Below are 27901 nucleotides of genomic sequence, written 5' to 3'. Positions count from 1 at the left end.
TTTCTCAAGGAATCACAGTTACTTAAAGTCTGGACAGCACCTTCGAGGTGAACTAGACCTTCATTCTCAGCCCCACCCCAGAAGGATGGGCTCTTCTTGTTTTCTGTTTTGTGGACTCCAGTGGAGATGACAGTGTACCCATTGGCAACCCTGTCTACGGAGTAATCATGAATCGCTCACCGAATACGTTTACACTGAGAAATGTTGCTTACTCTCATGTAAGTGCAAGAAAAAATGTCAGCTTTTAGAATCACAAAGTGATTCAGGAAGTGAATAAAGGCCATTAAAACATCTTAAGATTCACTGTGAAGAGATGCTTGTACATTTTCTTTTTAGGAATATATAAATACAGTTAGTCTTTTTTAGTGACAAAAAGCAGGAAGCAGTTTCCCTTAAATCTAATGATTCCATTGATCAAATCATATATTATGGGAGAGAGTGATGGTTGCAGGCTGAGGTGATTTGCATGAGACCCTACTTTATACTCCAATTATTACTGTACATGATTACAGGACAACCTGGTTGTTAATTGCCTGTGGTCTTTAAATATGCACTTCTTTCAGAAATAGACACTAATTATTAGATCTTGTTTTTGGTCTCACCCGAAGTTGCAAATGTCTAGGATTTTTTTTTTTTAATTTGCAAGTCTAATGATGCACAGACATAGTAAAACTGATCTCATTCTGAATCTTCTTCAGGGTGAACATTCTCTGGAATGTAAACTATCAAAAATTGTGAACTTAGCTTTCAGTTCTATGTAGGTTTTCATGTGAGTCTCTTGACAAAACCTGCATGTTTGCTATCAGAATGCTGAAAGAATTTTATCTTTCTAAACTATAGATGAAAATTGGTTTACAAGTTGAAAAAAAATCTACTTCTCCTGTAGTCAAATATAATAAAAATAACATCAAAGTAATATTAAATATTAGATATTCTCCAATTCCACCAAGATAAAAATTGTTTGGGAGCTGTGGTTGGAATTATGCTAGGCAAAAGGCAGTTCGTTTTGTGTGTTGGGCTCTCCTCTCTTCTGGTTTCAATGGCTGAATTAGGGAATTAATCCTGAATTTGACAGAGCTGGAGTTGTTCCTGTCTTTAAGCCAAGGTTGGTGAACTCATGTGCCTACAGGGGAAAGAGTGATGAGGATCAAGTGTGAATCCAGTGAGCAGGATTCCTGGACTAACAAGAGCGCACAAGTCCTGTCTAAGGATGGCAGCTGCGACTCAGTTTTAGCAAATTTATCTCAGATAGAAATTCTGATTTATATGTGAAATACAGCAATTTAAAAATATTGGAGGTATGATTTGGTCTTTAAGAAAGCAGTGTGCTAAGCAGAGAAAACCATTCTAGTGTGACTTCTGGTTTTAGCACATGCCCTTTCCACTTCCTTTCCTGGTTTTGTCACCCAGCTAATGCCTATTACTTTCTGTCTACTTGATTTAGCTACATGTTCCAAGAAGCCTTCTCAGGTCTGGATAAGAGGTGCCTCCTGTGGCTTTTGTAGCCTTTTCTCTATTGGTATATCCACTTTTAAACAATGTTATAATTGCTTCTTTATCTTTTTGTTTTGTTCCTTGGGCTGTAGAATCCTTCTACAGGAAGGATTCTTATTGTTCCCTGAATAAGTTTGAGGAAAATGATGATTGGCCCAGGGTTTCCTCAGAACATAGAGTTTTTCGGTCCCTCCCTCCCTCCCTCCCTCCCTCTTTTCCTTCCTTCCTTCCTTCCTTCCTTCCTTCCTTCCTTCCTCCCTCCCTTTCTCCCTTTCCCCTCCCCTCCCCTCCCTCAACCCCCTCTCCCTGACACAGGGTTTTGGTCTCCCATGTAATATAGGGCCTGTGGCCATTCCAAGGCTTCTCCTAGAACTTCTGGATCAATCCATCAATGAAATCTATTTCCCAAATTCCCGTGTAATCAAACTGTCCTAGAAAGGAGGGTGAACAAAGGAAGCGCAGATCTAGGAAGATTTGGAACCCAATGCCCTCTTGTCTTAAAGCATTTTACCTGCTTTATTCTTGCTGCTTTTCTCCTTTTTATTTCCCCTCAATCAACATTTTCTAGGAAAGGTAGAGTGCAGATGTGTTTTTGTGACTCAAAACCATATGAAGCCAAAATGAGTCTTTTTCCTGTCATAATTATAAGTAGGGCCTTAGGCTGTGTTTACTGCCTCTAAAATAAACATGGTACTTAGCTTCTCAGTTGCAACACTTTCCAGCTTTTATGAAAAAAGTATACAAAAATAAAATGTTATTTTAAAAGTAGTGCCAGAAAGTAAATAAATTACCCTTAATAGTGCTGTATATTAAAAAAAAAATTTTTTTTTTTTTGAGGAACTGTTCAGTAAAACCTTCAAAACGAAACTACAACAAACAAACTACTTTCTAGATTTTGGCAGCTGGTCGTATCTCACTCTGTGATAACTATTTAGTCTGCTTTTAAATTTTTTCTCAAATCATATTTGGTATCAGAATGGTGTCGTAGTGTAACACTTAGTCTCTGTTGCCAGGCCAAGTTCAGTTTTCAGCTCTACCGTGAACCAGCTGTGTACTTATGGACCAACTGCTTCACTTCTCTATGTCTCAGACAGTTCTGTGAAATGAAGATCATAGTAGTACCTAACTCGTATAGTTATTGTGAGGATTAAATGAGTAGAAAAAAGCAAAACCCTTAAAATGGTGTCTGACACATAAATGCTGTTTACATAATTCACTTATTATTTTTTGAAGTCAAGTGTATTGAGGTATAAGTTGTAGTATGAAGCACAGTAAAATTTACCCTTTATAATTTACAATTCTGTAAGCTTTGATAAGTACATACAGTTATGTAATGAGCACCATGATCAAGCTGTGGAACATTCCTATCATCCTCACCATTTTTTCATGCCCTTTGTAGTCAGTCAGTCCTTCTACCCGCATCCCCAGACCCAGGCAACCACTCATCTGTTTTCAGACTCTGTACTTTTGCTTATACAGAACATGGCATAACCAGAAGCACTGGAATCATGTAGTATATAGATTTCTGAATCTGGCTTCTTTTGCTTAATGCAGGGATTAGGAGACTTTTCTGTAAAGAGCCAGAGTAAATGTTTTAGGCTTGCAGAACCTACAGTCTCTGTTGCAGCTATTCTGCTCTGCTGTTACAGTCATGGACAACACAGAAATGATTGGATATGGCTGTCTTCCAGTGACACTTTGTTTACAACAACAGGCAGCAGCAGCCAGATTTAGGCTGAAGACCGTAATTTGCTGACCCCTGATTTAGCATATTGCATTTGAGGTTCATTCGTGTTGCTGTGTAGCAGTAGTTTGTTCTGTTTTATTTCCATTTATTATTCCATTGCATAGATGTGTCACAGTTTAATTAGACATTCACCAGGTGAAGGATGTTTAGTTTTTTTTATTTTCCCAGTTTAGGACAATTATGAATAAAGCCATTGTAAATATTTGCCTACAGGCTTCTGCGTGAACACAGATTTTCATTTCTTTTAGATAGCCATGTAGGAGAGGGATTGCTGGGCTGTGTGGTGTGTGTTTACCTTTACATGACAGTCCTGGCCAGGCGCGGTGGCTCATGCCTGTAACCCCAGCACTTTGAGAGGCCAAGGTGGGTGGATCATGAGGTCAGGAGTTCAACACCAGCCTGGTCAAGATGGTGAAATCCCATCTGTACTAAAACTACAAAAATTAGCTCAGTGTGGTGGCAGACACCTGTAATCTCAGCTACTCAGGAGGCTGAGGCAGGAGAATCTCTTGAACCCAGGTAGCAGAGGTTGCATTGAGCTGAGGTGGCACCGCTGCACTCCAGCCTAGGTGACAGAGTAAGACTCTGTCTCAAAAAAAAAAAAGAGAGAGAGAGACACTCCTGAACTGTTTTCCAAAATCGTGGTATAATTTTGCATTTCTATAAGCAGTATAAGAGCGTTTCAGTTGTGTTGCATTCTCACCAGCACTCGGTATTGCCTTCCTGCTTTTTTTTTTTTTTTTTTTTTTTTGAGACAGAGTCTGGCTCTGTCATCTAGGCTAGAGTGCAGCGGCATGAACTCTGCTCACTGCAGCCTTCTCCTCCGAGGTTCAAGCAATTTTCCTGTCTCAGCCTCCTGAGTAAATGTTTTAGGCTTGCAGGCCACACAGTCTCTGTTGCAACTATTCAGCTCTGCTATTACAGTCATGGACAACACAGAAACGATTGGATGTGGCTGCCTACAGGCATGTGCCACCATACCCGGCTAATTTTTGTATTTTTAGTAGAGATGAGGTTTTACCACATTGGCCAGGCTGGTCTTGAACTTTTAATCTCAGGTGATCCCCATACCTCGGCCTCCCAAAGTGCTGGGATTATAGGAGTGAGCCATTGCACCTCGCTTTTTTTTTTTTTTTTTTTAATTTTAGCCATTGTAAAAGGCCATGAAGACTCTTAGAAACCTGAGTAGAGATATATTCAGTTGGAAGCTCTTGAAGGGTTTTATACACAGAAATGACATTGTTTGGGTTTTTTTAAATGATCACTCCAGTTGTAGTGTAGAAAATGATACAGAAGGAGCCTGGGTAAATGTGTGAAGGCCTTTGGGAGAATGTCATGTTAGTACAGGGGAGAGGGAAGATACCTTGATTTGAGAGGTAGCAGTGGAGATGAAGTGATTAGACGTGGAAATTTTTTAAAAGATAGAATTGATAAACTCAGTGATTGGCCAGATACAGGACTTAAGAGAGTGGGAGCTGTCAAGGATGTTTCCACATTTCTGGCATAAGCAACTACGTGTATAATGACACCCTTACTGAGATAAGGAACATTGACAGAGAAAAAGGTTTGAGGAGATAAAGTAATTAGACCAATTTTGAGATATATGTAAGACATCCAAATGGAGGTCCCAAGTAGGCAGTGTGAGATCTGGGTTCCTGAATGGTGGAACAAAATTAGAAATTATTGTGTTATAAAGGATATTTGATGATAAGGGGTACATAAGATATTCTCTCTCTCTCTCTCTCTCTCTCTCTCTCTGTCTGTTGCATTCTTAGTGATCTAAGGAGAGTGAATTGGATTGACCTAAGAGGAAATCTGGTGTTTAATTTTGGGCAGTAGAGTGACATACAAAGTAAGCTAAGAGAGAGTGGTTCAAAGAGGTGAGAGAGAGAGAGAGAGAGTGAGTTGTTCCCAAGATACCCAGGTGAGTGAACAATCAGTTGTGTATTTACTGGATTTGGTAGCATAGTTGGCATTTAGTCAGTTTTGTGGTTGTTGGTAGTGGTTGGGTGTATATGAAAATTCAGATTAGAGTGAGTGTGAGGAGTAAGGAGTAAGGCAGTAGAAGACCAAGATTTGCAGGTCTTTCAGGAATTTTTAGAATAGTTGTTGGAGATGTATGTAAGAGGTGTTTATTATTGTTAAGTCTGAGGTAGGTTAGAGCTTGCTGATGAGAAGGACGAAGGAGGGGGTGAATATAGGAGAAACAGTGTTGTCAATGGAATGAGATCCTCACACACTAGTGATGCCTTTCAGATCTAACAAACATAATGAAGGGGAAACTCAGTCACGATTAATGTTCACAGTTAGCATAGAATAGGGGACTTTTAGTATTACCAAGTTCTAATGAACAATATCATAATATGGTCTTTAAACTTATTTCTCAAGTATTTCTCGAAAACTTACCAAGCAGAAAATGTCAGCAATTTTTTTGATGTGTGAAAACGCTCTGGCGGTTTAGTCACTTGTCAGTCTCATGTCCAAGTCCTACCCATCTGTCATGGCGCAACAAACCCTCAAATGAAAGACTCTCCCTCCCTCATCTGAGTGGTCATAGCCTGGTGTTTTTCCCCCTGTAGTTTGGCATTTATTCTTTCTATATACTTGTTATATATATGTATACGTGTGTGTGTGTGTATGTATAGTATGTGTGTGTAGTGTGTGTGTGTGTATATATATATATTTTCTTTTCAGTAGATGATGGAAGGCAAAGACCAAAATTGAAATATGTTATGTTCCCTGTAGTACCTACTGGTTACATTTATTTAGTTAACAAACTAAACATATATAAAGGCAAAAATGGGAACGTGGTTATTAATAGATAATTAAAAGAAGCTACATGAAAAAGAAGATTTTTGTGGTTTGATGTCGGAATCTGTAGCCTGATAATAACTTTTTGTTTTTATGAAACTTAGTAAAACTTAATGTTTTGAAAGTTCCTAATTATATGCTACTAAAAGATCAAATTATTTAAGAGAGTAATAACAGCAACAACTCTGGTGGTTACTTTGTCATTTACCAATGACTTTCAGATTATTATTCCATTCAGACTGAGGATAATCCAGAGATACAAGGAGAAATCACAGGGGTTTTTAATCACCATTTTACAAGTGAATAAACCAGAGATAATGAATTAACAGTTACATTTCTGGCAACCAAGTGCTAAAACCGAGGCTGGGACCATCTGACCCTAATCCAGGTTTCTTTCAGTGTACCCAGTGGCTTCTGGGTTTACTTTCATAGAAATCCAATAGGCCTGATAATTAAATGCAGCTGTAAGTTGGTTTATCTTATTTGAATGAATTTTTAAAAAATCACTTATTTTGGGTGATTAGAATAAGCTCTTGGTAACACCTGAGATTACCTCCTCTTGCACAAACTTTGACCTGTTGGCTTAGAGTTTCATATGGCTCCTGCAGCAGAATAGGAAAAACATCACCATCATGGATTGCAGTGATGCTGTGATTTGAAGAAAAGAAAATGGAAGTCACGTATCTGTGGAATACTAATAGAGCAGTGCTGGCCAGTACTGTTTGCTATAGTGAACAAACCTACTATTAGCAAATTTTGGAAAAAAACAGACCCCATTCTGCCTTCTGGCAACTACTTATTTTTAAAGTCCAGTATCATTTTTGATTTAGGATGATAAGCTACGTTCTTTAAAAAATTAGAAATATGGAAGGTCATTATTTTTTAGGAGGACTATTATTGTTGAAGTTTTATAAAAACTGTAATAATGGGCTGGGTGCAGTGGCTCATGCTTATAATCTCAGCACTTTGGAAGGCTGAGAGGCAGGTGGATCGCTTCATTCCAGGAGTTTGAGACCAGGTTGGGCAACATGGTGAAACTCCATCTCTGCAAAAAACAGGAAAATTAGCTAGGCATGGTGATGCACACCTGTAGTCGCAGCTACTCTGTAGGCTGAGGTGGCAGGATCACCTGAGCCTGGGGAGGTTGAGGTTTCAGTAAGCTGTGATAGTGTCACTGCACGCCAGGCTGGGCAACAGACTGAAGCCCTGTATCAAAAAAAAAAAAAAAAAAAAACCAACAAAGTGTAGTAGTATATTTATATTTTCAGAACATATAAATTTATACATTAATATATAAAATCTATAGTTTTATATTAAAATATTTAATATGGAAGTCTGACTAAATTTTCTGAAAAATATAACTCACATTAAACATAGCTGATTATTTAGTACCTTCTGTTAAATTCTTTTTAATTGTACCGACTTAAACTTATATACCCCCAACTCTAGCATATATTTTTGTCAGGAGAACTGAGAAATAAAGAACGTATACTTTTAAAAAAGTGCAGAAAGACATGAAGTTCTTTTTACTCCTTCACCACTTTAAAATGTTGTCTGAATGAATTGCTAGTACTGGGTAAAACATCTCCTATGTTCCCCTATAAATTGCCTTAGATAAGGTATTTGAGAATTGCTATACAGTGTTGTGAATAATTGAACTTGACTGTATATGAAGCTAAAATAAGCAGCTGAGGTATTGAATCTGAAACCAGGTGTCCTGTGGCTAAATGGTGGTGATTTATGAAAAGAAACACACTGAGAAATTTAAGGATTGTTTTCCCCCAAGGCAGTTGGTCCTATAACCCTAAGTGGACTGTGGACTCTCTCTAGCTCTTATATTCCTTATTTTCATTACAAATCTCCTTTTAGTATATTGTAAAATTTGTTGAATTGACATTCCAAATGGACAACTGAAAATGATTTGCTTTTACATCAGATGAACCTGGCCTATGTTAAAGCTGCAGAATGTGTTTCCGAACCAGTTAACAGGGAGCCTCCTTCCAGAGAAGCTCAACTACTGACTTTACAAAATACATCTGAATTTGATATCCTTGTTATTGGAGGAGGAGCAACAGGAAGTGGCTGTGCGCTAGATGCTGTCACCAGAGGTAAGTCATTTTTTCTTTTTAATTTTAAGTTCTGGGGTACATATGCAGGATGTGCAGGTTTGTTACATAGGTAAATGTGTGCCATGGTGGTTTGCTGCACCTGTCAACCCATCACGTAGGTATTAAGCCCCCACATGCATTAGCTATTTATCCTGATGCTCTCCCACCCCCTGTCCTACCCCAAAGGCCCTAGTGTGTGTTATTCCCCGCTATGTGTCTGTGTGTTCTTATTGTTCAGCTCAGAGGTAAGTCTTGATGTGGATAACACTTCATCCTTTCTCCCCAGTATAAATACACAATATGCACTCTATAATAGTGAGGTCACATTTCTGTTTGTGTTTCCAAATTTTCCATCTTTAATGAAGCACCTTCAGAGTTTTTGAAATACAGGCACTGCACAACTTTAAAATGAAATGTAACTCATTTCACTTCAATGAATTTATTTAAAAAGAAAATTTTATATTCTTATGAATTTATTAATTTGATTTTTTTTTAAGTACATATTGATATTTATATACAATACAAACATTTTTATATCACTTGAAATCACATATCAGTCAATAGTAGAAAAAATTTGTTAAAATGAAGTAATTTATTAAAATAATTATCTTTGTTCATGTGTCTCTTAAAATCATATCTTCCAGTGAAATATGGATTGCAGTTTGGAAAACTTTAGTTTATGTGAATAAATAATGGAAAATATTGCTCACCTATAGTTTTGTCTCGGTCGTTCTGTTAGTGGAAAGACATGAAAATGGAAACATGACATGTAATGAAAGAAATTTTAATTTAGAACACCAATGCTCTTGAATATATTGTACTTAATAAAATACCATGTTTGTTTTGCCTGTGGGTATTAGTGTGGAGTTCGGAGCCGGGGAAATCTGGGTACTTATTCTGGCTTAACTTCTTTAACAGATGATGTGTGTTGGGGGGTGAAGGGCAAAGCACTTAATTTGTCTCAGGTTCCTTGTCTTTCAATTGAGGAAAAAAATACCTTCTCTGAATGATTGTTGTGAGCGTTCCATGTGATAATCATGAAGAGACTTAGAACAGTGCTTGTCCCACAAAGTAGAAGCTCAGTAAATTACAGATAGTATTATAGCTGCTATTACTAACATGAATGTGAAAGACTTTCAGAACCAATTGTCCTGGAGGACTCCATTGTGGTATCCTCAGATGTCTCGAATTGAGTAGGATACTGCTGCAAGGAATTTTGACTGTGCATTATTTTGGTTTCTACATAAAGTTCAATATTTATTATATTTTAATACTCCATGGGAATGATTTATTAGATGGAATAATTCTTCTCAGATCAATTACATTACTACTACAGCCACTCTAGATTTAGTTACTTTATATACCTGGTGGAATCTACTCTTACGGAAATTAAATGAATTTAATGAGGTCTACACACATACATACACATACACGCACACACACACACACCTGCATGTACCCTAGATTATTGTGATTTCACAGGACTCAAATTCAGGTTTTGGTCCATGCAGACCTCACAACCTAAGTCCTTTTTGTCAACACTAAATAATGGCAAGTTCAAAATATAGGCACAGGATGTCTAATCTGTTACAAAGTTGACCCTAATTTTTATAAATTTTTCTGTCTCCCACCATGAAATACAATTTGAGCCAGATTAACCTTGACACTAAGGACTATTGGAAGAACAGTTTGAGAATGGCTTTCCAACTATTCAATAGTTTTCAAGAACAGTTATCTTGAGAATAGTTTTCTCAAAATAACTTGGATTCAACTTTTCCCCCCTGGAGACCTGGAAAAGAAGGTGGAAAGAGGGGACACATTCCCAACATAATGGGAGGTCTTATTTGGGACTACCCCTCCTAGGAATTAGAATTTACTAGGTGATGATTTTCTATATCAAAGAGGATCATTTCCCCAGTAGGATTCAGGAAAGTTTATTTCTTGTTATAGCCAAGTATTTTCATGCTATGTACTAAAATATATAGCCATCCTTTTTATTTTAGTTTTATAAATATATGCTGAGTGCCTGCTGTATGCATGGGAATATGCTGCATGAGTGTACAAAGATGATTGATAGAGGCGGTGCTGTTAGGGTGCCCACAGTTCTATCGTGCTTGTTTGCACAGACCAGATTACGTGATAGAAAATATGTGAATATGGCCCTTGAAAAGGCCCAGGGCCATTATGGACACTGAAAGATGAGGGTAGTCATATCTACATAGAATGCTCACGAGTGGGAGTTTTCTTATGCTATTTGGCATAGGTAACATTTTAATAGGCAAACATTGCTTGCTCAAAGTGTCCAGTCTGAGAAAATGTGCAGGAGGAACACGATGGAATCAATGTGTGTGGGAGACAGCATGTGTTGTAATTTGGAGCATTGAGGCTATATATGAGAGAACATGAGATGAGTGGAAAGGCAGGGCTGGGTCTGGTGTGCTATGAGAAAGCCTTTGGGCTTTATTGAATAGACCACTTGGAAATAGGCCTTAAGGTTTGGTAATGGGGAATGGATAGACTATACTGAAGCCCTGAGCATAAGCTTTCAAGAGAGGTGGAGAAAAAGGAAATAGAAAGGAGTAACTCGATGGTGTGGTAGGATATAAAGAAGAGAGACAGCATGTTTCAAGGGTTTTTTTCCCCTTTTTCTTTTCTTTCTTTCTTTCTTTTTTTTTTTTGTAAAGTTAAGAGCAGTCTGAATATTTCTGTGGACTCGGGAAAAAAGTCAGTGCTGGGGGAGAACCTTAGTATGCAAGTTATTAAGTTGGTGCAAAAGTAATTGTGGCTTTTATCATTACTTTTAAATGTCATGTACCAACCTAATAGTAGTAGAAGGCAAACATGTGAAACATGGTCTTGTGAAAACATAAGGAAAGAGATATCAGAGATATGTCTTGGTTTTAGCAGAAATGTTAGAGACTTGTTTCTGAGAGACAGAAACAAAGGGTAAAGATTCTAAGATATAAAGAGTTTGTGTGAGTATGAAGAGCTATTAAAAAAATACAAGGTGAGATGTTCTACTTATGGGTGGGATTAAGGAATGTCATTGCAGAGAATGTGATAGGAAATAGTTTCTTTGCTGTCATTAGGAAATGTAAATTTAATATCCACATTAGACGTGTGTGTGTGTCCAGTAATACTGGACATGTCTAATGTGGATAATAAATTTACACATTAGACATGTGTAAATACAGAAAATAGACAGTCACATAGAATCCAGAGTTGAGATTGACTGGTTATCAATGATAAAAAGAGAAAACGAGATAAAAGTCTATGAACGCAGAGGAAGTTGTTTAAATGTAGGCCTGGAGCTAATAGGGGGTCATAAGGAAAGTTACAAAGCCAGGCTTCCTGGAAGAGTTAAAGGTTGGGTTGCAGGACTTCAAGTGCAATAATAATAAGGCAATCATTAAGTGACTTTTATTCTTTTTCACCTTCTGAAAAGTCTCACTATGTTTGCCTTTGTGTACCGTGTATATTTATATATATTTAAAAAAATAGACAAGGTTATATTTCTTTTTTGCAGTGTGTTTCTTTCAAATAGTAGTATATTTATGTCAATCTTTACGTGTATATAGTATTCATGATTTTTAATGGCAAAATTCCATTTTATTTATTTTCATTTAGTAACTTTTTGGAAAAACTCATTGCAATGATGTTCTTATTAGTTATTCCTTAGGTCGTTTTCAGGTGTTTTCTTTTTTTTTTTTTTCTATTTAAAACAATACTATTTGTCAGTCAAGTTCTGAACCAGCTCTGAGAATAGGAAGATGTGGCCTTGATTTCAAGAAACAATGTAACAGTTTATTACCATTTATTGAACAAGTAAACTTTTTCTTTTGGCAGTGAAGGGCATTCAGTAGTGAGCAAGGTATTAGCTAGTATATTAACAGATGATTGTGCATGATGATAGTTGTGGTGGTGATGATAATGATGATGATTTTGAATAGATAAGAATAGATAAGAGTTTCCAGAGCCTGAAAGTTGATCAGGTTTTTCATTTTTACAGTTAGTAATAGCTAAGAAAATGATGTATTTTTAATGTATCTTGGCATAATTGAGGTCTTAAGATAATTGCCTGTCTTATTTTATATATGTGGAATTATGATTTATAAAAAGGATGGGCAAACCTTAGTTCGTATTTCTTTTATTATACTGGTAGCTCTCTAGGGGTAGTGTTTATAATTAAAATTTATAAAGAGATGGCTGAAAGTAATCTATATTTATCCGTTTACTATAATTCCTGATCATATCAGTGGCCCTCTGAAGTGTGAAATAATCATGGGTATTTGGTTAATGAATTGTGCATTGTTGCTGTTCATTCATGGAATTTGCTCTTTTATTATATTTGATGCTTCACTTAACAACAAATTTTGCTTTCTCTGCATTTGATACGTTTTTACCAAATTATTCCTGATTGTATCCATTAATCTTTAGTCACATTTGACAAAAATAAATTACTGTGATCTTTTAAAGTTACCAGTAATAATTAGATTTTTCAGGACATCAAAGTTTTGGGAGGAACCACTAGATGTTAAAGGACTTGTACAAAAATGTTTGCACAAGCTTTTTGATAAAATACTATGCCCAAATGCAATTTTAGTAATGGATAAACAAAGACTATAGAGGAACGACAAAAAGTCTTGGAGTCTTCATAATGAACATTTATTTACATTCTTATCATCTGCATTTTCTTGGGAATCAATTTTCATTTTTTCACTTGGGAATATTATTTTATAAACAATATGCAGAATTCTCATTACATTCTCCTGCAGGTCTCTAGGATCAATAGAAATTGCTTCACTGTTTGTCACCTCTGTGTCCCATTCCAGGACAGAAGCACATCCTAAAAGCTCGCTTGTGGGCACTTTGCTCCCAAAGGAAGCCGGAAAGGAGAATCTGATAAATATATTCACTCCCTCAGCTTCTTCAGGGTGTTCTCTTTAGCTTTTTATGTTCTTTTATGTGACTTTACCTGTATGTATCTGGTATTACGTAGTACACTTTTGGTTTAAAATCTGATGTATTTGCATTCTTGGGTGGGTCTGTAGAAGATAAAATAAGATCTGATGTGTAAAACTTAACCTTTTTGTCTTCAGTTCAAATACCAGAGAAGAATGCCTCTTTCTGGAGCAAAATATTAATTGCAGTTCTCTTATTTACAAATGGACACTTTTATAAATTGCATTTAGCTAGCATTTCTTGAATTCCCACTATAATTCCTTTCAGTCTAAGGCAGTATAGCTCAGTGACAAAGGACTCATATTATGCAATTAGAATGAACTTAGGTCATATCTTGGTTTCATTGTTTACTACCTCTGTGACCTTCAACAAGTGGCTTAACCTTACAGAGAGCCTCAAGTTTCTCAGGCATAAATGGAGGATAATAAAAACATTCTTCTCTATAAATAGAAGTTTGGGAAATGAAGGAGGTGTGTGCACTGCAGTATAAATGCAGAAAAGGGAGAACCTTGGAGATTGTACATTCTGAGAATTACAGTCTCCACCCCTCCACCATGAAGGTATGAGAAAATTCCATTTCAGAAGCTAGAATTGCAGGAAGTGAAAGTTTGCTGTTTCCTGGACACCGCTAATTATACTAGATTGCAAATTTCTCTTAAAATAAATCTGGAAATGTAACACAATTTTAATTAATATAATGCTTTCCTTTGGCCAGGGTCAGGGGAATCGACTTAAGAAACTGCAGAACTTTAAGTAGAGAACTATGCCTATGAGATTTACTAGACTGATTTTGAAAAAGACTACTGATAAAGGAAGTAGAGACCTATCAGATACTCAAGTGTCTTCTAAACCTATTGTAATTAAAATAGTTTGGTAAAGGAATAGAGAATCAGTCATGGAGTCTATAAATCATTCTATTTATCAGTCTTTAAATACACAAAGTTTAGAATATGGTAAAGGCAGCATTTCAAAACTCATTATATATATATATATATATACACACACACACACACATACACACTTTTATATATACAAAAGTGTGTGTGTGTATGTTTACATATATATTATTTTATCATACTCCATGTGAATCAAGGATGTAACACTAAAGCATCATAAAACTATTAGAAGAAAGTATATGTGAAGTTTTAAAAAATGAGGGAGGAAAGTTGTTTTTAAGTATGACACCAAAAAGCCATAAAGGAAAAGCCTGCTAAATTTCGATTATATAAAAATTGAAATGTATCCATGACAAAAGATATAAAAGTAAAAACGTGAAATTTGGAAAATATTTATAAAATAGCAAACAGATAGGGTTCATCTGTTTTTTTTTCAACTTTTGTTTTGTTTTGCTTTGTTTTTAGAGACATAGTCTCACTCTGTTGCCCAAGTTGGAGTGCAGTGGCTCTGTCATAGCTCACTGCAGACTCAGCCTCCTGGGTTCATGAGACCCTCCTACCTCAGACTCTTGAGTAGCTGGGGCTTAAAGTGTGTGCCACCAGTCCCGATGAGTTTTTTAAATTTTTTGCCATGCTGGTTTAGAACTCCAGAGTCAAGTGATCCTCCCACCTTGGCCTCCCAAAGTGTTGGGATTATAGGCATGAGTCACTGTACCTGGCCATTCTAAACTTTTCTAAATCCTTTTGTTATGGTATATCTGTGATAAATAGTATATAGCTAGATTTCATTTACTTATTTTATTTCTTTTTACACTTAATAGACTGTGTCTTTTAATTGATGAATTGAGTCCATTTACATTTATTTTGATTCCATGTGCATTTACTTTGTATTTTTTTCAGCTTTCATGTTTTTTGTTTTGCTTCTTTCCCTCCTTTATGCCCTTATTAGATCAGTTTCGTATCATGCTCTTTCCATACCTTCAGCTCTGTAGGTATAGTAGTGACCATCCTTAAGTACCATCAGGGACTTTTCTTGGAACCAAAAGATTCCTGCCTTTGGGGAGTCTTGATTTTGGGGACCTTGCAGACTAGCAGCGGAGACAAGTGGTGCTTTGGCTCTGGTGCTGATGCCAAGACTGTGTCTATCTTTCTGCTTCCTGGGCCCAGAGAGTGGTCGAGAAGCTTGTCAACTTCCTTGCACAAGAGGCAGAGACCTTCTTCAGTCCTAGCATTCAAGTGCTCCTCTGGCTTCTTGACCTTTGCTTATAATGGATAATTGTATTCTTCTTACCCTTTAGGAACTGAAATCTTGATTGCCTTTGCCCATGAAGATTTTGGTCTAAATACTCTGCTCTGTTTCTACTACATTTCGGGTCCATGGAGTTTTAATCTTATTTTTGAGTCAATTATATCCTTTAAAATATATGTATATATAATTTTCTGTGTTTAGAGAAGAGTTTAAAGTTGAGCTTACAATGTCATACTGCTCAGAATTTTATTTATAACAATATCTATAATGGCAAAAAACTGGAGTCTGGCTTAATTGGGACATATTCAGTTATTGAAAAGAAATAGATGTGTAAGCATTTACAGGGAAAATGGCTAAGATGTGTTATAAATTTTAAAAAAGCAAGTTGTGAAGAATAGGTGCTAATTTTTATTTGTTTTTAAAGTGAGGTGGTATCAAATTGTGTTTTTTAGTAAGCATAGAAAAGTTTCTGATAAAATACATAAGAGAGTTTTAATAGTTAACATTGTTTACCTTTGGATTTTGTAACTAGGAAACCAGGAAATCATTAGTATAGTTTTTTTCATTATTTTCTCTTTTTGCCTTTCTATATTATTTGGATATTCTTCCTCTCTTTGAATGTTGGGTATTTTTTATAATACCAAAGTAAAAATAAAAACTTTGGATAATTATAAAATAAAGCAGCAACTCCCTTATTCCTCAAAACTCTGTTATTGCAATTGTTACAGCCTAATACACTTTTGGGACTCCATAATCATGTGTGTACTTAACAAACACAAAGTATGTTAATGATACGTTCTAAAACCATCATATCTCTATTAATGTTTTCTAATATAATTTATCTGTTTTATAATGTAAACATAGAAATAGATATTAAATAACCAATTCAGTATCATATGCTTATATAAAATGCGAGCATTCGCTTTTAGAAAATGCCAGGCCAAAGCATAGTATCCTGATCATGAGGATTAACAAGTCAGGATTACTTTGCGGCTTTATAAGAGTATAATATTTTAGAGGAATTGATCCCTCCCATAAAATGTTCAGCCTTCAGTTTAGTCCCTTTTCTTATTAATGGCAATGACTGCCTGAAATCCAAAGTTAAGTGCCCAAAGCTTTTCTAAAGAAAGATAAACTCACCTTCATAAAAAAACTATATCTTTTTTTCTTCATGCAGCATGTGGCTTTACTACCTGTTCTTATGGTGCTAACGTACAAACTGTTTTAAATTTTTTGATTTGCGTATTATTATCTTGGTGTCTCTGATACTTATTTCAGAGTGATTACGCTCACCTTTCTATTTAGAAATACCTTAATAGTGACATTTCTTAAAATTTATTTTAATGACGTAATTAAAGATACCAAGAGCTTAAGTGAAAATATAATCTTGCAGTATTATCTGTAATAGTGAAACAATGAAATAATCCAAGGGTCCAAAAATAAGAAATTGAGTAAATTATACATATTTCATAAAATACTATCCACGTGTTAAAAATGGAAGTATAGAAAAATATTTATTGACATGGGTAAATGTTTATAATAAGCAGCATTAAATGAAAAAATTAAATATGCCATATGATCCTATTTTTACAAAAATGTACGTATGTGATTATATACATGCATAGAAAATGTGAACGTTTAAATACCCAAATGTCAACTGTGGTTATCTCTGAGTGGTGTGATTACAGGAGAGTTTTATTTTGTTCTCTTTGCTTCTCTGCATTTATTATATTGAGCATGTTTTCATGCATAATAAGATAATCAGTAAAAGGTATTAAAATATACTTCTGTTATATTCCATGTTGTGAAAGTTAAATGTCGTACCATTTTTCCTCTTAGATTGTAATTATCCTTCTATATTCATCCAACTGTTTTGATCCATCATGAATTGGTTTAGTTGGAAGTAATTAGACATTCTCACTCAGGTCAGAAAAGACAAAGCTGTAAAGAGCTGTGTTAGTTCATACCCCTTGCCCCACCTAGAAGATACAATTTCAGCTTGCTAACAGATGAGGTGATGAATGGAATGTAGATTTCAAGTTGACTTTGTTCTTCTATTCTAATCTTCTTATTCTGCCTAAGATTACATAGTAATTTTAGTCCAAATATTAATATTTTATTACTGTCACAAAATTCCCCAGACTACCTACTAAAAGTAATCAATAATAAAAACAAAGCCTTAAATAATGATAATTCCACTCCCACTAAATGTTCTGGTTCATCTTAATACAGATAGAGCTTATTGCTTTCCATAAAAAGTAGCTGCTAACAAGAAAAAAGAAAAAGAAAAAAAAAATTTACTATAAAATCTTAAACTAGTTTAGTGAATTACTTTCAATACAAAGAGAGGCCAGCCCTTCCCTGCCTGTAATGTAATGAGGTCACTATTTCTTGGAAGATCTCGTCTCAGCCTCCTCAAATCCATAGTAAGGAGTAGTTGCCTGAATCCTGGGAACATTATTTTTTATGCCCTTCATACTTAATTATTTTACTTAAGAACATGAAATGCTAGCATTGAATGTCACTTAAAAATACTGTTCACTCTCTAAGAAGATAAAATACCTCCCTCCTTTCACTTCCTTGCCTTAACATACCAGAAAACTGAACTCTTAATTTGATTTTAGTAATTTTTAAGGTGAGGAAACAATTTGGATTTTTGAGAGTTGAAATAGAAAGGGACAGATTAGATAACAGAACCACAGAAAAACTTCAAAAGGCTTTTAAAAATTTTATGGTCTTCATTGCAGTTGATTGGTTAGTTAAGAAATAGTTGAGTTACAGCTATAACTTCTAATAATGTCTGGATTTTAATTTTCCTCCTTTCTACTTCTCATTCAACAAAAATGAGAGATTTACAACATTAGGATATAATACCAGTTGAAAATTAAAGAAAATTTTTAGAGTCTTTTTGGGGCTTGGAAAACTTTTAGTAATACTTTTATGTTACATGGCATTTTAATATATCAACTTAGCTAAACTTTGGAAACTAAAATTTTAAGTTTTTGCTCTGGAAGGAGCAGTATCATTTCTTTCCAGAAATTCTGGTGGGTAACTTGATGATTTGACACTAGAAATAATGGGACAAGAAAAACAGCCTGGTTTGACAGAGAGGCCCATTTTAACTTTTGTTGGTATTCACTAAGGTTTCTCACATAAGTACATGTGATAACTTTTAAAATGTCCAATACTGGAAAAAGCAGTTTTGAGAGCTTTAAAGTGTTAGCTCTCACTTAAATATCCTGAAATATCCTCCTGAGATGGCTTGCTAATTCTTAGAGTAGTTCCCTGCCTCACACTCTGTCAATTTGGGAAATTAAAAAAAAAAAAAAATCCATCCTGACAACACAGCCCATAAAATTTTCCCTTCATGTCACTCTTCAGTACCATCTCTGCCTTGTGAGGTTGGATTCTTCATTGCCCCACTCCTGTTATATGACACTGGTCCTCTAAAAGGTCTCCAGCCGCCAGCCCTACCCCTACCAGTCTCCTGCAGTCAGAGAAATCTTTCCTGAACCTTAATCTGATTTCTCAGCTTAAAACAAGATAGTTCCCCTGACAGGCAGCATAATAGTATTTCTCAAAACAATATCTGAGAACTTCTATAAAAAATTTAAATGTTATTCCTTTTTTATAATGATAAATTAACAAGCACACTGTGGCTCCCCAGAATGGATATCTTGTAACTGTGTAAAATACTAAAAATACTAATAGTGCTTGCCTGTCCATGCTACATATTTTTTTTTCTGAGACAAAATCTCACTCTGTCACCTAGGCTGGAGTGCAATGGTGCGATCTCAGCTCAATGCAACCTCCGCCTCCTGGGTTCGAGCAATTCTCCTGCCTCAGCCTCTTGAGTAACTGAAATTACAGGAATGTGCCACCACGCCTGACTAAGTTTTGTAATTTGTTTTTTTTAGTAGAGACGGGGTTTTTCTGGGTTGACCAGACTGATCTTGAACTTCTGACCTCAAGTGATCCATCCACCTGGCCTCCCAAAGTGCTGGGATTACAGGTGTGGGCCGCTGCACCCAGCCATTTTTTCTTTTTCTTTTCTTTTCTCTTTTTTTTTGAGACAGGGTCTCATTCTGTCATTCAAGCTGGAGTGCAGCAGTGCAATCTTGGCCCACTGCAACCTCTGTGTCCTGGGCTCAAGCGATCCTCCCACCTCAGCCTCCCAAGTAGTTGAGACTACAGACACATGCCACCATGCCTGGCTAATTTTTGTGTTTTTTGGTTGAGGTAGGGTTTTGTCATATTGCATAGGCTGGTCTCGAACTCCTGGGCTCAAGTGATCATCCTCCTGCCTTGGCCTCCAAAGTGCTAGGATTGAAGATGTGAGCCACCCATGCCTGGCCACATCTTGTTTTTTCTAATGAAACATTTGTTTCTTAAACTGATCCAGGACACATAGCTATGTTCTCAGAGGCATTTTCCTTTTGAAGAGATCCAGCTATTACTTACTTGTGAGAAACAGTGGCTGACAGGACGAGATCCAAATACCCGAATGTGTGAGAAGAGCCCTCTGAGATCTGCCTTGTCCATTCTTTGTACCCGTACTCTAGCCCCTGAGTGACAAGCAGCCCCTGGATAAGCTAGGCCACATCAAGCATTTGCCTTCTTATTCTTAAGCTGGGCTTTGTCAATGATCTTTCCCTTTCTTCACTCCACCTGCCCTGAACACATAATTCTCTGTAGACTCATTCTTTCCTGACGACAGCTACAAGGAAAACTCCCATCTCTCCCATCTTGGCTATAGTTAATCTTCACACAGGGAATTGCGTCAATACAAAACTATCCCCAAAATTTGATGGCGTAAAACAACATTTGTCATCAGCCAGTTTCAGTGGGTCGGGAGTCTGAGTGAGCCTTAGCTGGGTACTGTGGCTCTGCATCTCTCATAGTGGACTGTGCTTTCTAATAACTCACATGGTTGTTGCATTGAGGTCTCAGTTCCTCACCACCTGTTGACCAGGAGCCTTCCTTTGTTCCTGAACTCACAACAGGACAGCTTGCTTCACCAGAGCAAGCAAGCAGGAGGGTAAGAGAGAATACTAGAAAGAGAGAGCATTTCATAGTCTTTAATGACATAATCACAGCAGTAACACATCACCTGCTCATTAGAAGAAAGGTGCTAGTCCAGCCCGCACTCCAGGGCAGGGGGTGATGTACTAGGCAATTGGGATTACTGGAGACTGTCTAAGTAGTCTGTCTACCATAACCTGTAGGGTACCTTAGGGTAAGTATCCCCAAGGATAGGCCCAGGTGAGGAAGCTGTGGGCTGTGGAAGGGTGCTTGTCTTCTCTCAGTCTTGTTTCCCTGACTCTCATGGTGTAGACATCTTGATGCCATGACAATGATTCCAGGGTTTAAAGAGAGGTATATTTTAAATAATCTGGCTCTTAAATATCATTTGAAAGTCAACTCCCTCGTCTGATCTTCAGCTGAAGAAAAAATGATCTATTTTAGCGCTAGAAGAAGAACTCTATGTTGGACTTACTAAGAAAAGGTAATATAGCTCACTGAGATAGTACATTTTAAGAGATTTGCAAATTTAATTTTTCTAGGTTTATGTCCTGAATTTAACTTCTAACCTGGAGTATGATGAGAGTCTTCTGGATTTTCAAATGTGATCCCTATTAAACTGCTGCACTTTGTTTACTTGCTTTTCTTTGAGCAGTGAGCTACTTGACAGCCTAGTCCGTGCCCAATTCACTTCTGATATCAGTATTCTGGCTCTCAATATTCTTAAAAGTGTGTACTAATATTTTTCTGTAGTCAATATATTAAGTACTAAATTTGCTAGGCATTGCCAGGGTTTTAATAGCTGAGAATTTTTCAGGTCTTTTTCTGGCATATATATACTTAAAAGGAGTGACCTGGGGCTATGATACCTGTAATTTTTGTGTTATTTTTCTAGGTAGTTAAGGCATTAACAGTTTTTGCCCTTGGATCAAAGTTCTCTACTTTTCTTTCCACAGCTTCTAAATATTTCTTCCTTTTGAGTCAAGGGAATTGCCCTGATTTTATGATGACATTTGGGTACGATATTTAAACTGTTAAAAGTTATAAAAACGACCCTTTGGTATTAAATGTAATAAGTGGCTCTGAATTGAATACATGCACAGGTTCTCCTAAATGAACTTTGTGAGTCCGAACTGCTCTAGTTATGTATTCTCATTGTAATTGGATTCTATGACATTCTCTTATCCCCCAGGAGTATGCCAGGCCATGAAAGTTCCTCATGGCTTGGGGTTGATGTATACTTTGGGTCTTTTGGGGTATTGGCTTTCATATTTCAACTCCTGTGTGACACTTGTAGTACTGATTGATGGTCATCTCCAGTCATGAAGAGGCAGGTGTCTCTGCAGCAAAACAAAACTAGTTATCTCTAAGAGATCTATAGCAGCCTTCAAATAAAGGGAGCATGGACAACTTCTAGAACTGACCTATCTTTGCTCAGCTTTTCCTTATCAAGAATATATTCTTTTTTTTTTTTTTTTTTTTTTTTTAATCTGAGATAGAGTCTCGCTCTGTCGCCCAGGATGGAATGTAGTGGAGTGATCTTGGTGCACTGCAACCTCTGCCTCCCCGGTTCAAGTGATTCTCCTGCTTCAGCCTCCCAAGTAGCTGGGATTACAGGTGCATGCTACCATGCCCAGCTAATTTTTTGTATTTTTAGAAGAGACGGGGTTTCACCATGTTAGCCAGGCTGGTTTTGAACTCCTGACCTCAAGTGATCCGCCTGCCTCAGCCTCTCAAAGTGCTGGGATTACAGGTGTGAGCCACCACACCTGGCAAGAATATATTTTTTACTCATGGCTATGTTGCGCTGTGTTCATTTTTACTGGCTTGTATTTCTTTGTAATTCTAAAATATTGTCATGTTCAAAGGTTTTAAATTAGACTATAAACACCTAATATCAGAACTTACTTTCTTCTCTCTCTCTCTTTTGATATCTTAGATATCTTTCCCCATTGTATATCATCTACCATAACACCACTCCAGACACATTTCTCAACAGAAGTCAACACATAGAAAGAAGTCTAATCATCTGGGCATGGTGGCTCACACCTATAATCCCAGCACTTTGGGAACCGTGGCGGGTGGATCATGAGATCAGGAGATCGAGACCGTCCTGGCTAGCACGGTGAAACCCCGTCTCTACTAAAATACAAAACGTTAGCTGGGCATGGTGGCACGTGCCTGTAGTCCCAGCTACTCGGGAGGCTGAGGCAGGCAGCTAGAACCAGGAGGTGGAGGTTGCAGTGAGCTGAGATCGTGCCCCTGCACTCCGCCTGGGTGACAGAGCAAGACTCCTTCTAAAAAAAAAGGAAGAAAGTGTAGTCTAGATTTATTGGTGATGCATTCATTACAGTAGATCAGAGATGAGGGGTTGGGACAGGTCTGGACTCTTGTAGTGAGAAATGAACAAGAGTTCCAGAAGGTTTTCAACAACATTCAGTTAACTGTACATGGGTAGAGTTGGGTGCCAGTCTCTCCTCTGACTTTCTAAGTGCACCAGTGTATGTTACTGCCATGAAATTGCACTGTAATATTTTCTAGTTGTGATTTATTCACAGTGTAATATGCTTCTAGTTCTGGCTTGAATTTTCCCCCAGGAAGAGCCTAAAATCGCTTCATTATAATATAGACAGTGTACTGCACTTTGAATACAAATTTATCCATGTTCAGAGTAATTTTTCTTGTGATTGTCTCTACCCTGGAGGAGTGCCTTTAATGAATTACATACAAATTGTGTAATTTAAGAAGTTAATTTGGTTTTCTGGTTACACAGGACTAAAAACAGCCCTTGTAGAAAGAGATGATTTCTCATCAGGGACTAGCAGCAGAAGCACTAAATTGATCCATGGTGGTGTGAGATATCTTCAGAAGGCCATCATGAAGTTGGATATTGAGCAGGTAATTGTGTATGCTGGTTGTTAAACAAAAATTGCGACTATGCTTTTTCTACCCAATTAAATCAGGTTTTTTTTTTTTTTTTTTTTTTAAATGGCTTTTAGCATTTCTTCCTGTTGGAAATACCTATTTGTTCTGCTGGAATATCTTTCAGGAGAGGTGTGTCAGTTCTTTCCTGTAGTATTATGTTTATGGGTAATCAGGGGCTTTTTCTTCACAGGCATGTTGAAGTAGCAGATTTACAAAATCACTTTTGGGTGTGTTGCCTTTTAACAATTGTGCTTGGGTTTTGGCCAACGGCTACCAAATTACTACTTTGCAAGCACTTTGAGGGGAGCTATCTTGTAAGGCAGGGGGAGTGCGAAATTGATCCTCTTAACTACAACTGCAGTCACACGCTCATATTGTCACTGACATATTCTGAAGGAAAAGATGATCTGAGTCATGCTTCTCTTATGTCACACTTTATTGTGTCCAGCCTGCCACCATTTGAAAACTGCCAAGGCAGTGTGGAAGATGACATTTCCCAGAGGGGTAAAAAAAAAAAAAAATCTGCTGAACTTCCTATCTGCTTTCCGTACATGAAAAACACAGCAGCACTGGCTTGACATTGTCAAGTTTTGAATCTGTCTCCTTTTTTTTTTTTCTTGACAAGTCAGTTTTGAATCTGTCTCCTTTTCTTAAAATTTCTCTTCAGTATCATGATAGATGCAAAGAAAACAGCATAGGATTTAGAATCAGCTAACTTGTGATGTGTACAGGCTTATTTACTCAACATCTATGAGTCTGTTTTCTTATTTGTAAAATTAGTGTTATAATAGCAATGCTGGCTTTTTAGAGAGGCATAATGAGGACTACAGCAGTTAAGACAAAAGCCTGTTTATAATCTGTAAAATACTGTGTAACTGTTAAGTAGCATCATTGCTTGGTTTTGTGAAGGCAAGACGAAAACTTTTAGCATGAATTTGAACAATCTGTTATCCTACACAGAAAAAATATTATGGGGAACTGAGAAAGGGAGACAATCCAGAGGAGGCAAGATAAATGACTACAATAATCTTGTAACTCAAGTCAGGAAAATATCTTACACCTGGGAACTCTGACAGCATGTTTTTCTCCTATGCAAATACAGTTAAGGTTTCTAAAAAATCTTTGAGGTTGACAGCATGATGTATTATTAGAAATTTGATTAGGAGGGAGCTATCCTCACTCAGAGGTAGAAGGTTCCTGTGTATCAATCAGTTGGCAGGGTGTCTATTTGCCATTTGAAAATATTATGATCTGTTACTGCCAAACTAATTTTCTCTGTTTTGCCTTTCAGTATAGGATGGTAAAAGAAGCCCTTCATGAGCGTGCCAACCTGCTAGAAATTGCTCCCCATTTATCAGCTCCATTGCCTATAATGCTTCCAGTTTACAAGTAAGCCTTTTGATATCACCTGTATGCATTTGCTTCTCTGCAGTCCGTAGAACAACATTTTTAATGGAAATAATCCCTCAATGCATATTTTGTGATTTGGTTTCAATTGGTCCTAATCTTTAATCCTTTTTAAATATTTTCCTTTGTTGTAGTTAAAAGTATGACTTTTCTTAAATTACTCTCTACTCGCCTATCTCTAGATTTTTAAAGAAGGTCGTGTTCTGTATTTGTAATGAGTAGTTTCTTACTCTAGTTTCTGAAGTATATAGATGAGCAACTGCATTTGCACCAAGGAATGTAAGAGGATCATGTGCAGACTGTAAACTGATCTAAAGTATCCTGTTGTAAAATTGAAACATACCATATACCCTCTTGAAACCCAAGCCATTTTGAGTCACGTTAAGTGTCCAAGTTAACCAAGGCTGAAATTTGGTTAGGAGGTGTCAGATTATAAATTATAAAACTCAATTTTCCTAATGTTGTTAGAGCTATCCATGAAGTTCCCTTACATTGGAATTCAGGTAGTATGAAAAAGTGGATTATGTAACTGTTTTAGCCACATGAGTGTTGTAGGGGGCCAGAAACAGATTCTTTATAATTTTGTTCACCCTTTGTCATAGATCACTTAAGACTTTCTAGGCCGGGCGCATTATCCTAGCACTTTGGGAGGCCACGGTGGGTGGATCACCTGAGGTCAGGAGTTCAAGACCAGCCTGGCCATCATGGTGAAACCCCATCTTTAACAAAAAAAAATAAAAATAAAAAGACTTTCTGAACCAGTTATTCTCAATCTTGGGTGCACATTGTCATCATCCAGGCCCCCACCCTAGTCTGTCTAGTTAAATCAATCTCTGGATGTATGAGGCTTAGGCATCAGTATTTATTTTTAATGTTCCCCAGAGAATTCTAATATTCAGTCAGGTTGAGAACAACTGCCTCAGAGAAGATTCATTTAAAATCTCATTGATTTATTTACTTATAGACTTCAGCTAGGTTGGTGTCAAAAATAGTGACATGAATCTGTTTCTTTTACAGTCCACTTCTAGATATGCTTTGTTTTTCTTAAATGAAAAGTGCCTTGTAGTGTAAGGTAATATTCTATAATGCTATACTCTGTTTCTAAAGAACTTTCCCCCCTATTTATGCTGTAGGTGGTGGCAATTACCTTACTACTGGGTAGGAATCAAGCTGTATGATTTGGTTGCAGGAAGTAATTGCCTGAAAAGCAGTTATGTACTCAGCAAATCAAGAGCCCTTGAACATTTCCCAATGCTCCAAAAGGACAAACTGGTAGGAGCAATTGTCTACTATGATGGTATGTAATATTTTTTTTGCCTTACAAGATTCTTTCACTCATGACACTTATAGTATATTCTTAAAGAGATAATTTTGCATCCTTACTTTAAATACATATCTTACACAACACACAAACGCACTTGCATGTACATATTCACCGTTTACTCTAATAGTGGCTGAAAAACTAACCATAATGTTTTACCTTTAATATTGTTTATTTTACATATTTGTTTTCTTCTTTGATTTCTACTTTGTGTCTCATCGTTGGTTTGGTCCATTTCTCTTCATTATGAATTTGGTCCCCACCCTCATGCCATGTAATTTGTTATGTGTTTGCTAGTGAATATTTACCTTATGAATATATTATAATGTTGAAAGCAGCTGAGGATATGTTAGGTTTTCTAGATGAAGCCTCTATTTTCAAGCTATTTTCAAGGGGTTATAAACCTAGGGAAAAAATGCCCCCTGGGCTGAAATTGACATGTTTGTATTTTTCACAGGACACAATTCTTGAATGTATAATTTATGTGATGAAGGTAGATGAACATTGTATCTGTTAAACTGTGCTCTCAGTTTTTATTGCTTATTTTATTGTTGTTAGATGTTTTCGAATAGTGACATTACCTGGTGCCCATTTGCCATGTGTTCAGTGTTCCTTCTTTTTTTTGCATGTGTGCAATATAATTTTGTACACTTTTCTTTGAAGGAACACTTAATATATCTCCAGGTGGACCGCAAAACAGTATAAAACAAAACAGGCAAAGCCATTTGTAAAATTTTACTAGTAGTTTTAAAGAGTGCATGGGATTGGAATATAGTCCAAGGGTGTCCATTTATAAGGAAATAGCTGAACACAGTTAATTATACACGTTTTAAAAAATTTTGTGATACAGAAGACAGCTTAGATTCTGTATCTCAGTGAGCCCTCACACCCCCGTTATATTATCTTTTCTATTTAGTATTAGATATCTAAACTCCTAGCAAGAATAATTTGTTACTGTTTTATTTTTTTCAGGATACTTTGGTATTTATACTGCATACTATGGAGTGTCCTCAAGGCTATCCCTATGTTTTTTTCTTCTTTCCAGTGGTACATTTCTGAACTAAGTCAGCTGTCTGTCAGGCTTTTATATATAAATGCAAAAAGTGTATGTGCAGGGAGGGAAAAGGGGACCAAAGTCAAGAAAATGTCCTAGGAACAACAATATTAGAAAAATGTTAAGGGTCTTAGGCAAATATTAAAAGCTAGAAAATTCACGGTTTGTAGTGCCTTCCAGCATCTGAACACCACAGGGGGGCCACTTAACTGCTTTTTTTGGTGCCCTTGATTGAGCCTACGTGTTAAAGGACAACCTTAACTGTGAATTTGCTTTCTCTGCATCAGACCCTTAATGTTAATCTATAGTAGTTTATTGGGTGATTATAGTAAAGAGGTTTTTGGTCCAGGAGGAGTAAGAAGGCATTCTGTAAATAGCATCCTGCCCATCCTGACAGGGGAATGTTTGTGGCCTTTCTCTCATTACTAATCCATCCTGCACAAACCCTCTCATATACTTACTCATTTTCTCTACCTTGTTATGTATTGGGTGCTAACTAATTTTATTTATAAGCTTGTGAATATCTGAATCTTTTAAAAATAAATATTTGTGGCTGGGCAAGGTGGCTCACGCCTATAATGCTAGCACTTTAGGAGGCCGAGGCAGCAGATCGCTTGAGCCCAGTTTGAGACCAACATGGCAAATCCTCATCTCTACTAAAAATACAAAAAATTAGCCAGATGTGGTGGCATGCACTTGTAGTCCCAGCTACTTGGGGGGCTGAGGTAGCTGCAGTGAGCTGAGATCCCACCATTACACTCCAGCCTGGGGGGCAGCGTGAGACCCTATCTCAAAAAAAAAAGAAAAGAAGTATTAGTGAAAGTCAGACATCCTGTCTTACATTGGTTTGGCATTGTTGTGAATTATAGATTCTTATTGATTCTACATGGAGAAGCCAAGGGAAA

The 27901-nt window shown here is 36.8% G+C and overlaps 1 protein-coding gene across 4 annotated transcripts in view; it reads left to right on the top strand.

Annotated features, from left to right (window-relative positions):
- Window positions 1-27901, top strand: part of GPD2 (glycerol-3-phosphate dehydrogenase 2) — a 148863-nt gene that overhangs the window by 53473 nt on the left and 67489 nt on the right. For all 4 annotated transcript variants that reach the window (XM_012454904.2, XM_012454906.3, XM_012454903.2 and 1 more), the window contains exons 3-6: window positions 7989-8160; window positions 23063-23187; window positions 24506-24603; window positions 25755-25918. In XM_012454904.2, coding sequence (XP_012310327.1) covers window positions 7989-8160; window positions 23063-23187; window positions 24506-24603; window positions 25755-25918 — 559 coding nt within the window. The remainder of the gene's footprint in view (window positions 1-7988; window positions 8161-23062; window positions 23188-24505; window positions 24604-25754; window positions 25919-27901) is intronic.

This window comes from Aotus nancymaae, unplaced genomic scaffold (genome assembly GCF_030222135.1).
Source record: "Aotus nancymaae isolate 86718 unplaced genomic scaffold, 86718_ANA_hifiasm-v0.15.2.pri h1tg000029l, whole genome shotgun sequence".
NCBI classification, from domain to species: Eukaryota; Metazoa; Chordata; class Mammalia; order Primates; family Aotidae; genus Aotus; species Aotus nancymaae.
The sequence above is the reverse complement of the archived record's forward strand: the minus strand, read 5'-3'. Positions and strand labels throughout refer to the sequence as shown.